This window comes from Pangasianodon hypophthalmus, chromosome 26 (assembly GCF_027358585.1).
Source record: "Pangasianodon hypophthalmus isolate fPanHyp1 chromosome 26, fPanHyp1.pri, whole genome shotgun sequence".
Lineage (NCBI taxonomy): Eukaryota > Metazoa > Chordata > Actinopteri > Siluriformes > Pangasiidae > Pangasianodon > Pangasianodon hypophthalmus.
In genome coordinates, this window is record NC_069735.1 from 15,386,777 (window position 1) to 15,401,101 (window position 14,325).

General features: G+C 39.7%; 2 protein-coding genes across 8 annotated transcripts in view; one reads left to right on the forward strand and one right to left on the reverse strand.

Annotated features, from left to right (window-relative positions):
* Positions 1-2,713, forward strand: part of kif16ba (kinesin family member 16Ba) — a 26,320-nt gene extending 23,607 nt beyond the window's left edge. For all 3 annotated transcript variants that reach the window (XM_026931818.3, XM_026931820.3, XM_026931819.3), the window contains 2 exons: positions 68-151; positions 1,020-2,713. In XM_026931818.3, the coding sequence (XP_026787619.1) occupies positions 68-151; positions 1,020-1,184 (249 nt within the window). In that variant the 3' untranslated portion in view covers positions 1,185-2,713. The remainder of the gene's footprint in view (positions 1-67; positions 152-1,019) is intronic.
* Positions 2,532-9,164, reverse strand: ndufaf5 (NADH:ubiquinone oxidoreductase complex assembly factor 5). Of its 5 annotated transcripts, none has more exons than XM_034300171.2 (12): positions 9,094-9,164; positions 8,739-8,917; positions 6,598-6,638; positions 6,076-6,139; positions 5,944-5,991; positions 4,893-4,996; positions 4,674-4,713; positions 3,742-3,939; positions 3,534-3,594; positions 3,368-3,451; positions 3,074-3,156; positions 2,532-2,920 (listed from the first exon to the last, which is right to left on the reverse strand). In XM_034300171.2, the coding sequence occupies exons 2-12, from the start codon at positions 8,853-8,855 to the stop codon at positions 2,816-2,818; spliced, it is 945 nt and encodes a 314-aa protein (XP_034156062.1). In that variant the 5' UTR covers positions 8,856-8,917; positions 9,094-9,164; the 3' UTR covers positions 2,532-2,815. The 5 variants fall into 5 exon arrangements, with proteins under 5 accessions (XP_034156062.1, XP_034156060.1, XP_034156061.1 ...); XM_034300169.2 differs by having other exon boundaries at positions 8,739-8,946; positions 9,094-9,160; XM_034300170.2 differs by having other exon boundaries at positions 8,990-9,147.
* Between the last annotated feature and the right edge of the window lie 5,161 nt (positions 9,165-14,325).

Genomic DNA, 14,325 nt, shown 5'->3' on the forward strand with positions numbered 1-14,325 from the left:
CACACATACAGCTGTCTAATGGGCTGGTTAAATTTCCTGCTCTTTTTTTTTTTTTTTTTTGCTTTAGCTAGGAGCACTGGAGTTCCCTCCGAAAAAAATATTTGGTAACCGGGATGAGAGAATGGTGGCTGAGAGACGCAGTCACCTGGAGGTAAGACAGTCGTTTACCATGGTGTGATGAGCTTAGCAAGCTGATTTAGCGATTGTTAGAGTTGTTACACCATAAGACTTGTGTAATGTGTAAGGAGTTGAAGAGACAGAGTGTGCAGTGTGATAAGAGCTAACTACATTTGTACTGTATCGTTGTGCTTTATGCTCTTTTGTTTCATCCTTTCATTGTATTCATATTACCTTTGTCTATTTTTGTCTTTGTAACTTCTCCCTCTGTCTTTTTTTTTATATCTGTCTGTCTCACACTTTACCTTTGGCAGGCTGGCTCTTTACATTAATCTGCATGTCCCTCTCTTTTCACATCTTTCTGTCTGTTTGGTTCATCTACCTGACTGAAATACACTGGCCTGGCTAGCTCACTTTTTAACATCTAATATGGCTGGCTCTCTACATTTAACTGGGCTATATTTAATCTCTCTATACTTATCTCTATCTTTACATATGGCTGGCTGGCTCACTTTTTTTTTTTTTTTTTTTTTAAAAACACGCCTATCTGGTTATCTGTCTCTCTTAACAACTGAATGCTTGGTGCTCTCTCTACATTTATCAGGATATTTCTATCTTTACTTTTGTCTGTCTCTCTCTCTACATTTATCTGGATGTTTACATCTGACTGGCTCTCTTTTCTTAAACCTATCTTACTGACTTTCTTTATATCTGTCTGTCTCACTCTGTGTTTATCTGAATGTCTCTCTCTTTACATCTATCTGGCTGGCTCTCTATATTTATTTGCACGTTTCATTCTTTACATTTGGCTGACTCTCTTGTTATTTCTGGCTGACTGACTCTCTCTTTATATCTCAGTGGCTAACTTTTATATTCCTTCTGTCTGTCTCTCCCTCTTTCAGCGCTACTTGAGAAACTTCTTCCAGATCATGTTGTCTTCGGCCTGCTCTTCCTCTCCTTTGCGAGCGGACGACTCGGGCCTGCAGCTCTCCAAACATGCCGTGTGTGACATCTCGCCCTTCTTCAAGAAGGGAGTGTTTGACTACAGCAGTCATGGAACCGGCTGACCACGCCCACAACCATCTCCACTCACGAGCCGTCACTCCGATACGTCCATGCACACTTCCCACGTCCGCACACATCACTCCACACAGTCTCAGGACAGCACCAGGGTGGTTTGGTAGACATGAGCAGAAAGCCAAAGTACTAGCCTTAGTGCCTTTGGTGGTCCTACAGTTTAGATACAACAGACCATCGATGTCTGCGCTAGATCCCATCGTCCAGACCTGCTCCCTGTTACTATAGCAACCAGAAGAATAATAACGAATGACTGTAAATTACGTGCAGCTATTTCTGGTCTGGTTGTCACTGATGTAAAAATGATACATGAGTCACTGTGCAATGATTTTAGAGCATTATTCAGGACAAAATCTAATTTTTACACAATTTACACAAATGTAGTCAATCATCCAGGAGACAGCTAGAGAGTTTGATGTTGGCTACAGTTTCACCTACACCACACTGCGCTAGATGTCATGACATTATTATTATTATTATTATTATTTTCTCTCCTGTTATCTTTGGGTAACATGTATCTTGTGATTTCACAAAAAAAAAATTTACATTTTTTGGATGAAAACAGTAATAGTAAGGCATGAACAGGCTACTAATTGTTCAGACTTCTCAGAGCGGTGTTGCTGTATTTGGTGAAGTGAGTATGCCTGCTTAGACAGTAGGCAGCTAATCCCAGCCCAGCACATTCCCTATGCAAGTACACCGTAAACTACATGTGTTAACACTCGTCCATGTCACAACTTGAACTGTTCTCCACCGCCATTACTGCCATTATTGTTTATAGGGTTACCGATGTATACTCTTTTGGAATTAAGTAAAACATTTCAGCTGACGTCTTCCAAAAAGAGAACTCGATCCTCAGTTGCTAATCCGTTAAGTTACACTGGAGTGATGAGTGACCACCATATATTCAAAACTGAATAAATACACCAGAACAACATAGCTAATAGTTTAGAATGTGGTTGTAAAGCATGATGAACATTAAAAAAAACCCCACTTTTGGTCTTTGTACTGAAATTAAAGAATAACTCGCACATTCACAGCCAATAATATTTCTCTGAAAGCCATATGTGTAGATGATGTGTAAGAATGTATAGATTATTGCGCAGGGTGTATAAAGGTGCTTCTTCTACTAACGCGATATGAAAGGGAAAGATTGTACAGATTACACAATTACTTTATGTTTCTTTCTTCTCTTCTGAAATGTTTTGACTTTTCTTTTTCAGATGATTTCCTGAGAAACAATTCACTGATAGTTCTTCATATGAATCTGAGTTATGATCCAGGGTTTCAGACTTGAGATGGACTATTTAAAAGCCATGGCATTAAAAAAAAAGAAATGCACTATTTTTCTTTTATTCGAGATGATGGTTTGTCAGCGGTGACTGAAGACCCCGAAGGCCTTTCAGTTATTTATACATTTGTATGTATATTTGTTATCAAAACATTTTATTTTAGCATTGAGGAAATTGTTCGAATTATGATCAGTTCACCAACATTAAATTCAAAATGTCCTGTTTGACTTTTTGTTATTCAGTGGCATTTTTACGTACAGTACAGGAGTTTTTATGTACATTTCATTAAGCAATACTGTTTCTATATTAATATTAATGAGGCGGTTGAGTCAGCTAGTGCTGGATTTGTCTGTTTTGTTGCCGGTTTGTGTTCGGCTTATTTTTGACAAATCTGCAAATGACACAGTCGCTGAGCCTCTTTTCGCTGGTTTCGCCTGTAATTTGGAAAAACAAAAGGAAATCGTTAATGTTGGTATAAAATATTACAGCAGTACAGCTATAATTTTGTCACAGATTGTTGTTTTCAGTTTTAAATTAATTCTGGGAAAAAAGAATGATCATTTAGAGCCAATCAAATAGCAGCAAACCTGTGATTCATGAGGCTTCCAACCAATCAGAAACAGGATGTCAAATGTGGCTGGGACGGATCCATCTTCATTACCGTACATCTCTAGGACGTAGAACAGATTTCCTTTGGTCAAGCTTAAAAAAAAAATTCTGATCAAGTCTGCATCGCCTCCAGAGGAACTGTGGTGTTAATACCAGTACCGTATTTTCTGGACTTTAAGACACAACTTTGGCAAGTCAGTATTTATTTTGTGCTTGTAAATGGCATCATAAAAAATACTACTGTTATTAGGATATAACATTCTTCAGCTTACCTTTATAAATGGCAGCCGCTGCTAGAATGGTGTCTCTGTGCAACAGCGCCTTCCTGTTCCACGCACAGTTACTCTCACCCATTCCTTAGACACGACAGACACAGAGATGTTGAGATTTATAAACTTTTAATGCTTCATTTGTAAGAAAAATGGTGCAGAAGCTCACCTTGTAAATCAATCATGACTTCAAACATGCCCGGGTAATGAACCTGAATCTCATCGACGTCCTACGTTTTGACAGGGAAACAAAAAAACAACAGAAATTTATATTAGATATGTCACTTTGAGAGCATGTGCACAGAATAAACACAGCTGTTGAGAATAGAGAATCAATGATCTGGATGCATGCTAGCTATCTTTGTTAGCACACTAACCACAGTGAGCATGTTGAAGCCAGCTTGGCCCAGAAGGTTGCCCAGGTCGGTGACGGCTGTGTAGGGGGAAATGTGCGGCGCAAATCCTCCTTCTCTCTCCAGCTCAGCTAGCTGCAAAGAACAGCGCAACTCGTACAGAGTCTCGCCTCCAACCATCGTGCCTACAAACACACCGTCGGGCTTCAGCACGTGATGGATCTGAAAGAGAGGAGGATCATGACGTTTAGGATTAGCTTTGGCCTTCTAGACCTACAGAAACTTCTAACTAAGGGTAATAAATATAAAACGATCCTGATATTGTAATAAACTTTTAAGCAATACACTTTTCTGAGAGTACAGTGGCGACTGTGTATGTAATACTTTATCAATTACTTTATTTTCTCCCTCTAATTCCTTGATAAAGTCCCAAAATAAAATGCAAAATACTAAATATCCCCATGCGATACCATAACTGATATTGTTGAATATTTAATGTAACTATTTAATTAAAGTAAGGCTCAAAAGTGTGAAAACACTCCTCAAACACCATCTAAACTTGATCAGACTGTCTGTGTAGGTGTGGCTTAATATTTTAATAAGCACACTTGATTGACATCCTTCAGTCTAAGACTCCCAGCCTGCTACACTAAAACCGGACAGGTACCAACCCTCCCAACCACAAAGATATCACAGGACACTACGCTTTGATAGATTAGCTCTGGAGTGCTAGATTTCTCAGGATGCAGAGTTTTTTATAAAAAGCTGTGTGAGAGAAGGAATGAGGCTTAGGCAAGCTTTACCCAAGCCCCACCCACTTTTAACCAATGATGTGTGCTTTCAATATTTTTGCAGAACTAAATATTGTGATTTGTTCTGCATAAGAAAAATTAAGTATCGTGATACAGACATTAACAACTTTCAGAATAAAATGGCAGAAGAGTAACATGCAGTACCTGACGCAAAGCTCCTGGAAGATCATTGATCCAGTGCAAACTGAGGAGAAAAGATGACCACAGTAAAATGACTAGTAATCTTGGATATAAATTTGGTTTCACCAAACATTAAGAATTGTTTACTGAACATGCTGGAGAGGGATTTGGTCCTGACTTGTCAGTGATGCAATGACACATGATGAAAGAGTGATAGAACTCGCCACAGGAATAGCGAGTTACCTCAGGCTGCTGACCACCAGGTCAAAAGTGTTCTCCTGAAACGGCAAGAACTCCTCATCGGCCATCACGCAGTGTGTAGGCATCTCACTCTGCCTCTTCTGCCTCTAAAATACACAAACCAGTTCCAACACACACATACTCCTCATTTCAAATATCCACTAGAACAGACAAATTTATTCTAGATTATTTGTTCTAGATTATTTTGGATTATCCAGTAATTTTGACTAAATTTATTCTAGATTATCTATCATACTCGAGAAAAGTATTTTTGGATTATCCAGCATGCTGGACAAATTTATCTGGATTATTCAGTATGCTTGACAAATTTCCTTTAAATTATCCACTGCTCTTGATCAAATTTATTCTAGATTATCCCTCATACTGGAGAAAAGTATTTTGGATTTTTCGGTACACTCAGCAAATTTATTCTAGATTATCCATCATACTTGACCAAATTTATTCTAGATTATTTGTTCTAGATTATTTTGGATTATCCAGTCATTTTGACTGCATTTATTCTAGATTATGTGTCATACTGGAGAAAAGTATTTTCAGATTTTTCAGTACACTCAACAAATTTATTCTAGTTTATCCACTACTTTTGATAAAATGTATTCTAGATTATTCACTATGCTGGGCAAATTTAATCTGGATTGTCCAATACACTAGAAAAAAAATTATTCTAGATTACCCAGTATGATGGACAAATTTATTCCTGTTGATCCAGTACACTGGGTAAATTTACTCAGAGAAAACTACTTTGGATTATCCACTACTTTGGATGAATTTTCTCCAGATTATCCAGTACGGTAAACAAATTTACTCTAGATCCAGAATGCCTGACAAATTTATTCAACGTTATCCTGTGTGCTGGTCAGATTTACTCCAGATGATCCAGTACTCTTGACAAAGTTATTCTAGATTATCCAGTGCACTACAAAATTTTCCGGGATTATCCAGTTTGCTGGACGAATTGGGATGTGCACAGAGAAGATTTTGTGACTTTCTTTGGTAACACTGCCTCACTTTAGTTCTCAACAGTGTTACGTACCAACGAGGCGTCTGAGATGTCTGTAAGGAATAAGCGCTCTACAACGTCCTGTAAGGAAGAGAGAGTCAAAAGATTTAATAAAATCTGATTTCAGTGACACTGAATGGGTTGAAGTTAGAGAAGAACAGGTACCTTGCTGAGATGTTCGGCAATGTGGCTTTTTCCGCAGCCCACGTCTAGTGCTAAAGGGAAAGTCCTGCAAAAACACAGAGGCCGTGAGCACTGCTGCAGTCAAACGGGTCAAATCTTACTGAGCCACATCACTGTTGACTAAAATAAACGACAATGCTGTAAAGCGCGCTTGTCAGATTTTAATTCTGGAAAGTTTAGCCACCTTCTTTATTCAACACCCCAGATTCAGCACTACTAATCAGCAAATATCCACGGCCTTCATGAGGTGATTTTGAGATGGCAAAAGAGGGAATTCCATACTCTCTTTACAGGCTACACATTCTTTGTCTTTTAAGAAATAAAAAAGAAAAAGAGGCAGGACTGGATGCCATAGGGTGGAGCTAATTTCTGGGCCAGAAAAATGTGTGAAATGAAGAAACTAGGCAGATCCAGCATATGGTGAAACTGTGAATCATTGTTTTCTTACAGTATCTTTCATAATATATGAACATTACAGACCACAAGAAATAAAAAAAAAATTACCTGGCAATGTCGTAAATTCTGTCTGCTACTCTGCTCCCAACCTGTAACATAAAAAAAAAAAACTGTGACCTTCAGTGACACAACCTTTAATGTAACTGAGGAGCAAGACTTACAAATGCAGGTACACATAAACAAAGGAATATAATATAAATAATGAAAAAATATATAAATAAATAAATAAATCCAGGGTGATTAAAAAGTTTACACTTTCCGGTTTCTCAGTAACATGACTCGAAAAAGAAGGAAGAAAAAAAAAAAAAAAAAAAAAAACATTGGTGAGGGAATGACTGTTTATAGCTGCAATAGTATAACTGATAAGAGCAACTAACTTGCATCACGCACAGCATTAAATGTAATTATGAACAGATAAAAGGCAAGTGGTATAAGAGGAATAAAACACTTTGGGATATGCTGTTATAGAAAACTTTGGGGTTTTAGGCGTAACTCCACTTCATCACACCATCCTATCTTGAATAATATTCCTATAACAGCATGCCTCCATGTGTATTATTCCTTAGTTAAGCTATTTGGGATGGCAAGAGGACATGGAGGCTTTCCAGTGTGCATAGTTGTGCATATTTATAATCGTGGCATTTACAGCAAAAACACTTACAGGAAAGGTAAAATACAGTGATTAACACATAGATACCAGGACAAAATAAACATATGATTGGTGTGTAAATGAGGTAAATGATGTAAATAAAGCTGTAAATGAGGTAAATATAGCTGTAAATGAGGTAAATAAAGCCATAAATGAGGTAAATAATGCTTTAAATGGGATGAATAACACTAAATGAGGTAAATAAAGCTGTAAATGAGGTAAATAAAGCCGTAAATGAGGTGAATAAAGCTGTAAATGAGGTAAATAAAGCTGTAAATGAGGTAAATAAAGCTGTAATGAGGTAAATAAAGCTGTAAAGTGGTAAATAAAGCTGTAAATGAGGTAAATAAAGCTGTAAAGTGGTAAATAAAGCTGTGAATGAGGTAAATAAAGCTGTAAATGAGGTAAATAAAGCTGCAAATGAGGTAAATAAAGCTGTGAATGAGGTAAATAAAGCTGTAAATGAGGTAAATAAAGCTGTGAATGAGGTAAATAAAGCTGTAAATGAGGTAAATAAAGCTGTAAAGTGGTAAATAAAGCTGTGAATGAGGTAAATAAAGCTGTAAAGTGGTAAATAAAGCTGTAAATGAGGTAAATAAAGCTGTAAAGTGGTAAATAAAGCTGTGAATGAGGTAAATAAAGCTGTAAATGAGGTAAATAAAGCTGCAAATGAGGTAAATAAAGCTGCAAATGAGGTAAATAAAGCTGTGAATGAGGTAAATAAAGCTATAAATGAGGTAAATAAAGCTGTGAATGAGGTAAATAAAGCTGTAAATGAGGTAAATAAAGCTGTAAAGTGGTAAATAAAGCTGTGAATGAGGTAAATAAAGCTGTAAAGTGGTAAATAAAGCTGTGAATGAGGTAAATAAAGGTGTAAATGAGGTAAATAAAGCTGTGAATGAGGTGAATAAAGCTGTAAAGTGGTAAATAAAGCTGTGAATGAGGTAAATAAAGCTGTAAATGAGGTAAATAAAGCTGTGAATGAGGTGAATAAAGCTGTAAAGTGGTAAATAAAGCTGTGAATGAGGTAAATAAAGCTGTGAATGAGGTAAATAAAGCTGTAAATGAGGTAAATAAAGCTGTGAATGAGGTAAATAAAGCTGTGAATGAGGTAAATAAAGCTGTAAATGAGGTAAATAAAGCTGTAAAGTGGTAAATAAAGCTGTGAATGAGGTAAGTAAAGCTGTAAATGAGGTAAATAAAGCTGTGAATGAGGTGAATAAAGCTGTAAAGTGGTAAATAAAGCTGTGAATGAGGTAAATAAAGCTGTAAATGAGGTAAATAAAGCCGTGAATGAGGTGAATAAAGCTGTAAAGTGGTAAATAAAGCTGTGAATGAGGTAAATAAAGCCGTGAATGAGGTAAATAAAGCCATAAATGAGGTAAATGAAGCTGTAATGAGGTAAATAAAGCGGTAAATGAGGTAAATAAAGCGGTAAATGAGGTAAATAAAGCTGTAATGAGGTAAATAAAGCTGTAAATGAGGTGAATAAAGCTGTAAATGAGGTAAATAAAGCTGTAAAGTGGTAAATAAAGCTGACCTCGTCTCGCAGGTAGTCGTATTTATCGCTGTCCGGTAAAGTCGCTGCCCATTTCTTCTGCTTTCTCTTCATATTTCTGTTAAACACGTTCATGGCACCTCCAGGTCGGCTGGACATGTTTCTCTCATTTCTCTCCTTTCTCCCAGGTTGAGTGAGTGATGGAGAGTGAACTCTCCTTCCTGAGGTTAGGGAAAGGTTAGTGAAGTTTCTGTGAGGAATAATAAACCGAGCTGTTACTCTGAGGAACACACCGTGACAAACACAAACACCACTCATCAGATTATTCATGATTTTATCTTACAAAACACAGAAACCTATAAACTAAAACAAAAAATGTTAGAATGTAAATCAGGACGTTTTCTGTTTCTGCATCATGTCGCCTCCATGACCTTTTTTTGCATGAAACACTGGCTGCGTCCCAAATAGATAACTAGTGAACTTTAAGTGCCCTACATTGCTCCATACTTCCTCACTAAAAAGTGCGTCAATATATGACAACATGTGTGGGAACTGTTGAAACTATAGTGAGATAACATATTATTTGGTATGATATTTTAGTATGCTTGGGATTTCCAATTATTTTTCACCCTATGTAGTGCTTATTTGTAGGGAGTAAAGCATTAATTTGGACTGAACCGCGAAGTCGCGTTTAAAACACGAAACAGGAAATGGCGTAAGAGGCGCGACTAAGCAACATTCACACAGCTAGTCTGAGGTCCTGTGAACTCAAGCACGAGGAGTGTCGAGATTTGTTTATCCGGCATTATCTCTTTTCGTTCAAGATTCAATTTGTGAAAAAAAAAGACTTATTTTTTAAAATTTGTTTGAAGAAATAAGCATTATCTTTTTAGGAAAGGAAGTTCTAGGTTCGAGAAATGAAGGTGGTTTCAAACTTTTGGATTTTTAAAAAAATTTAAATTACACTTTTAAAGTGAAATGGCTCAGAAGTTATTTAATTTCTCCTTCTTTTTTGTAACATATAATATTTTTAAGAAAGATGGAGGCTTGCATTTTTTGTTATTACGCGACTATTCAGTTAGCAAATTACCTGTAGTTTTATCTAATTTTTATCAACAAGCTGTTAAGGCTTCGAAGCTGTGTTATGTGCACAACTTCTCCCCACAGAAAACAGTCTTGTGGGATAATGCTTATAATACAGTTAGCAGGAAATCTCTCTCTCTAGTTGATCTTTTTAGATCAGTCAGGTCAGCTGCTTTCTTATGGAGACTTTACGAGCAAGTGGTCGTTTCCTATTAAATTTAAGGAAAATTGTTCGGTAACTAGAACCATTCCCCCAGGTTTACTAATGCTAATGAGAAGCCATGTGCAATCTCTTAATATATGTAATCTCTCAATGTCTGCAAAATTGAACCTGTACTTCATATTAATGAAATTGATATTAATAGTAAAAAAATGTATGAATAAAGTTATTATACAACACTTACTGTATATAGGAACAGATCTATTAAACCTTGAAGAAAATTCTTGTGGAATATTTGTTTCCGGGAGAGTACATAAAAAAAAAAAAAGCTTGGTCACTCCATTTTCATTTCTATATATCTAACAAGATTTGGGAAATGCATTTAAAAATTCTTCATAACATATGTTTTTTTCAGACATTGATGAAAGTTGTTTGTTTTGTTCAGAGCAGCCAGAAAAATATTATCTTTTTTTTCCAAAAAAATTTGGGAAGATTTATCTGTATATGTTCAACAGAAATCTGGAAATACTTTGATATAAAAACATCTTTGCAAGTTATATGCTTTGAATTGAAGAATATACCTGTTAACTTCATGGTGAATCTTTTGATTTTATTTGGTAAATTTCATATACACAAAAGCAAAAGGAGCAACTCTAAATCGTGTTTTAAGATCTTTATTGTTTAATTTTTTTAATGTTTACTGACTCACTTAAATGTATAGATAACAAAAAAAAAAATCTAGATATAGGATTTTAGTTGCTAAAGAGGTAAAAATGATTGAAAAGTAAACATTTGAAATGCTGTCTTTTTTTAATTATTAATTTTATTTTAAATGTAATTGTAGAATCCCGGTGAGTGAGGGTGTGGAGGAAGACGTGAGAGACAGGCAGAATCTTAACTGAGCTCTGGGCTCCCGTTTATTCAGACTGTGGTTTTCAGCGCACTTTCAAAACTCAACAGAAAACAACACAAAACTCACGGCTCTGCCAAGCGGTCTCACACTCTGTCTCTCTCTCGCTCAAGGGTTATGGGCGACACTGAAAGCACAAAGAGACACAAATAAGTAGACTGGCAGTAATGAGACACAGGTGAGAATCATCACACGTTACCTGCCGCTTCGACCTGCTTCCTCTCCGTCCACAGATGATGCTCGACCACACCCCCACCGCCACATATCTTCTCCGCCTGAACAGGGAGCTGTCCGGCCTGCAGCTGACTCCCTCCCCTGGCAGGAGAGGTAATCCGCTTACACCATCTGAGCTCCTGGTCTGTGGACCACCTCAAGTTTAATGATTGAAATGGTGGAGGGTGAAAGGGTGCCCCAGTAGGTAGTATTGGAGGGTGAGGACTGCCCCCTTGATGGCCAGAAACTCCTTCTCAATGGTGCTGTATTTGGTATCCCTCACTGAGAGCTTCCGGCTGATGTACAGCACGGGGCGCTCCTCTCTCTCTCCACTACAAAACTGCTTTTACCTGGCAGAAAGCCTGCTCGAATTGCTCCGTCAACTGGATGCTCCCTTTTTAGTGAGGTCAGTCAGCGGGCTGGTGACATCTGAAAAATTAGGTGCAAACCTCCATAATAACCAGCCAGCCCCAGGAACTGCCTCACCCCGCTTTTTGGTCTCGGGCAGACCGCAATCGCTGCAGGCTTATCAATTTGGGGACACACCTGGCTATGGCCCAAGTGGAAGCACAGATGCTGTACTTCCACCTGCCCAGTTGCGCACATCTTTGGGTTTGTTGTGTGCCCCATCCATCTGAAGGATCTCAGGACAGCCCTCAGATGTTGTAAATGCTACTGCCACTCATTACTAAACAACTGTCATCTAAGTAAGCAGCTGTATATGCATTGTGCGGGCGGAGGATTCTGTCCATGAGATGTTGAAACGTTTCTGGGGCTCCAAACAACCCAAACGGTAGAGTGACACACTGGAGTAACCCAAACGGAGTGGAAAAGGCCGTTTTTTTCATGGGATGTTGGAGTCAAGGGAATCTGCCAATGCCCCCTTGGTTAAATCCAGTGTCTAATAAAAGTGAGCTGTGCCTACCCAATCGAGCAGATCATCAATGCAAGGCATTGGATATGCATCAAATTTAGACACCACATTGACTTTTCCAAATCCACACAAAAATGGACTGACCTACGGCACCAAGACCACCAGTCTGCTCCAGTCACTGTGTGACTCCTCGATTTACTCTGTGTTGAGCATACCCTTGAGTTCATCTCGAACCATCTTTTTCTTGTGTTCAGGCAACTGGTATGAGCAGCTGTGAACAATCACACCTGGAGGAGTCTCAATGTGGTGTTCTGTGCGAAAACACATCAGAAAATTCCTCTTGCAACCTGACAACCTGTGCTCTCTGAGACAGTGAGAGGTGGTCTCCACAGGGGACCAGAGTGAATTGGGCTGCACTTTTTAGACTTACCTCTGGTCCCAGCTCCTCCCTCTCTGGAACCAAAGTCACCAGAACTGAATTTCGCTTTTGCTGTTAAAAGGTCCCTCCTCCCAATTTTCCCTTGCGGTCGTACAATAATTTGAATGGGGAAAACCCTCTGGAGGCTTGTGAGACTTCTCGTACTGCAAACAACAGAGGTTCGAGCCACTTATCCAAATTCCGTGCATCATTGTGAATGAACTTACGAATAATATTTTTAAGCATTTGATTAAACCGTTCGACCAGCCTATCCGTCTGTGGATAGTAAACACTGGTGTGAAACGATTTATCCCTAATAATTCCTACAGTTTGTGAGGTGTCAGTAACAGGAATGCAGTGCCCTGGTCAGTCAGGAGATATCATGGAACAGTGCCTCCGTAACATTGTGTGCTGAGATGTTGGGCAGAGGCATGGCTTCCGGATATCGCGTTGCCTAGGTACTACCACAAAGAGATATCCTCGCGTGCACCTTTCTTATGGCCTGATGAGGTCCATGCCAATTCTTGCGAAGGGGACCTTGATTAAGGGTAATGGGTGCAATGGCACTTTTGGGGTTTATGATGACCCACGTGGAACAGAAGTTTCCTACGGCTTTTTGGGACCAACAACTGGGTTGTCTTTTCTTTAGTCTGAGTGTCCTGCATCACTCAATATAACTTATCTTTAATAACTGTAAAGTACAGGTGGGATAGCACATCATTAGTTTGAATTGGCTGACCATCAATTACTTGGTCGAAGGCGTGCCTCAGAGTCTCATCACGTGACTGTTCCAAGGGAAAATCCCAGAGGGGAATCCCTGCCAAAGGTGGAGGGGCAGAACCATTCCCACCCTCTGTGTCCTCCTGACACAGAACTGATGTCGACGGCCTTGGCACCACCTCCCCAGCTAAAGCTGTGCACATTTCACACCATGCCTTGCTACTGCAGGACCCATCCACAAACATTTCCCTCAGTAATGCCTGAAACCCTGGCTAATTTTTCCCCAGAATTAGTGGATGGGTGAGGCGAGGACTAACGGCCACCTCCACTTTATGCTTTTGCCCCCTGAATTTAATGATGACTGGCACCAGCGGATATCCGTGAACATCCCTGTGCACTCACCTCACCTTCACCAATCGTGCATTTCCCAATGCCCCGCAATGAATCAGGCTTTGATGGATGGTGGTCTGGTTACACCCAGAGTCCACCAAGGCCTGATGTGTACTCTCTTGTATACTCACTGACACATGGCACGTTCCTGCTCGATCGGGGGAGGCCTATGGTGCATCAGGGATCTGGATCAGTATTAACACTTCCATGACGGAATGTTGATTCTGGAAACCCCCGGCCTCCCCGCCACGCATGTGGACCTGTGCTCCGGTCCTGGTTGGCACAGAAGTTTCCACCTGTGTAGAGAGAGGGAGTTAGAGGAGACATCAGAGGTGAAGGAGTCGGGGTGGGGTGGAAAGTAGGAGTAGGAGAGAGGGAGAGAGAGAGAAAAGGGAGAGGCCAGGACCAGGAACCGCTGCCAAGTGATCCTCCGCCAGCTGCATGGCTTCATCGAGGGAACGCAGGCCAGTGGCACTGTACCCACTCCGCCACTCCTTTTGGGAGTCGAGTGATGAATTGCTCCAGTACCACCAGCTTGACCTTGGAGAGCTGCAGTGACTGCAAGGGCCAGCAGTGGTCCTCAGAGGTACGGTTGACACGCTGCAGGACTGCTGCAGCTGCTGAATGGCAAGCTGGGCTTCCCCTGATAGCAAGGGGAGGAGTCACAGAGCCCATTCCTCCTCCGGCCATCCCCACACAGCTGCTGCATGCTCAAAGAGCTCCAGGAAGGCGTCCGGATCATCTGTAGTGACCATTTACCTGAGCGTCACGTGTGGCACGGTGGCAGGGGACACAGTTGGAGATGTGTTGGGCTGCAGCAGGTTCTGGAGTAAAGAAAACTCTGTCCATAGTTAATCCATG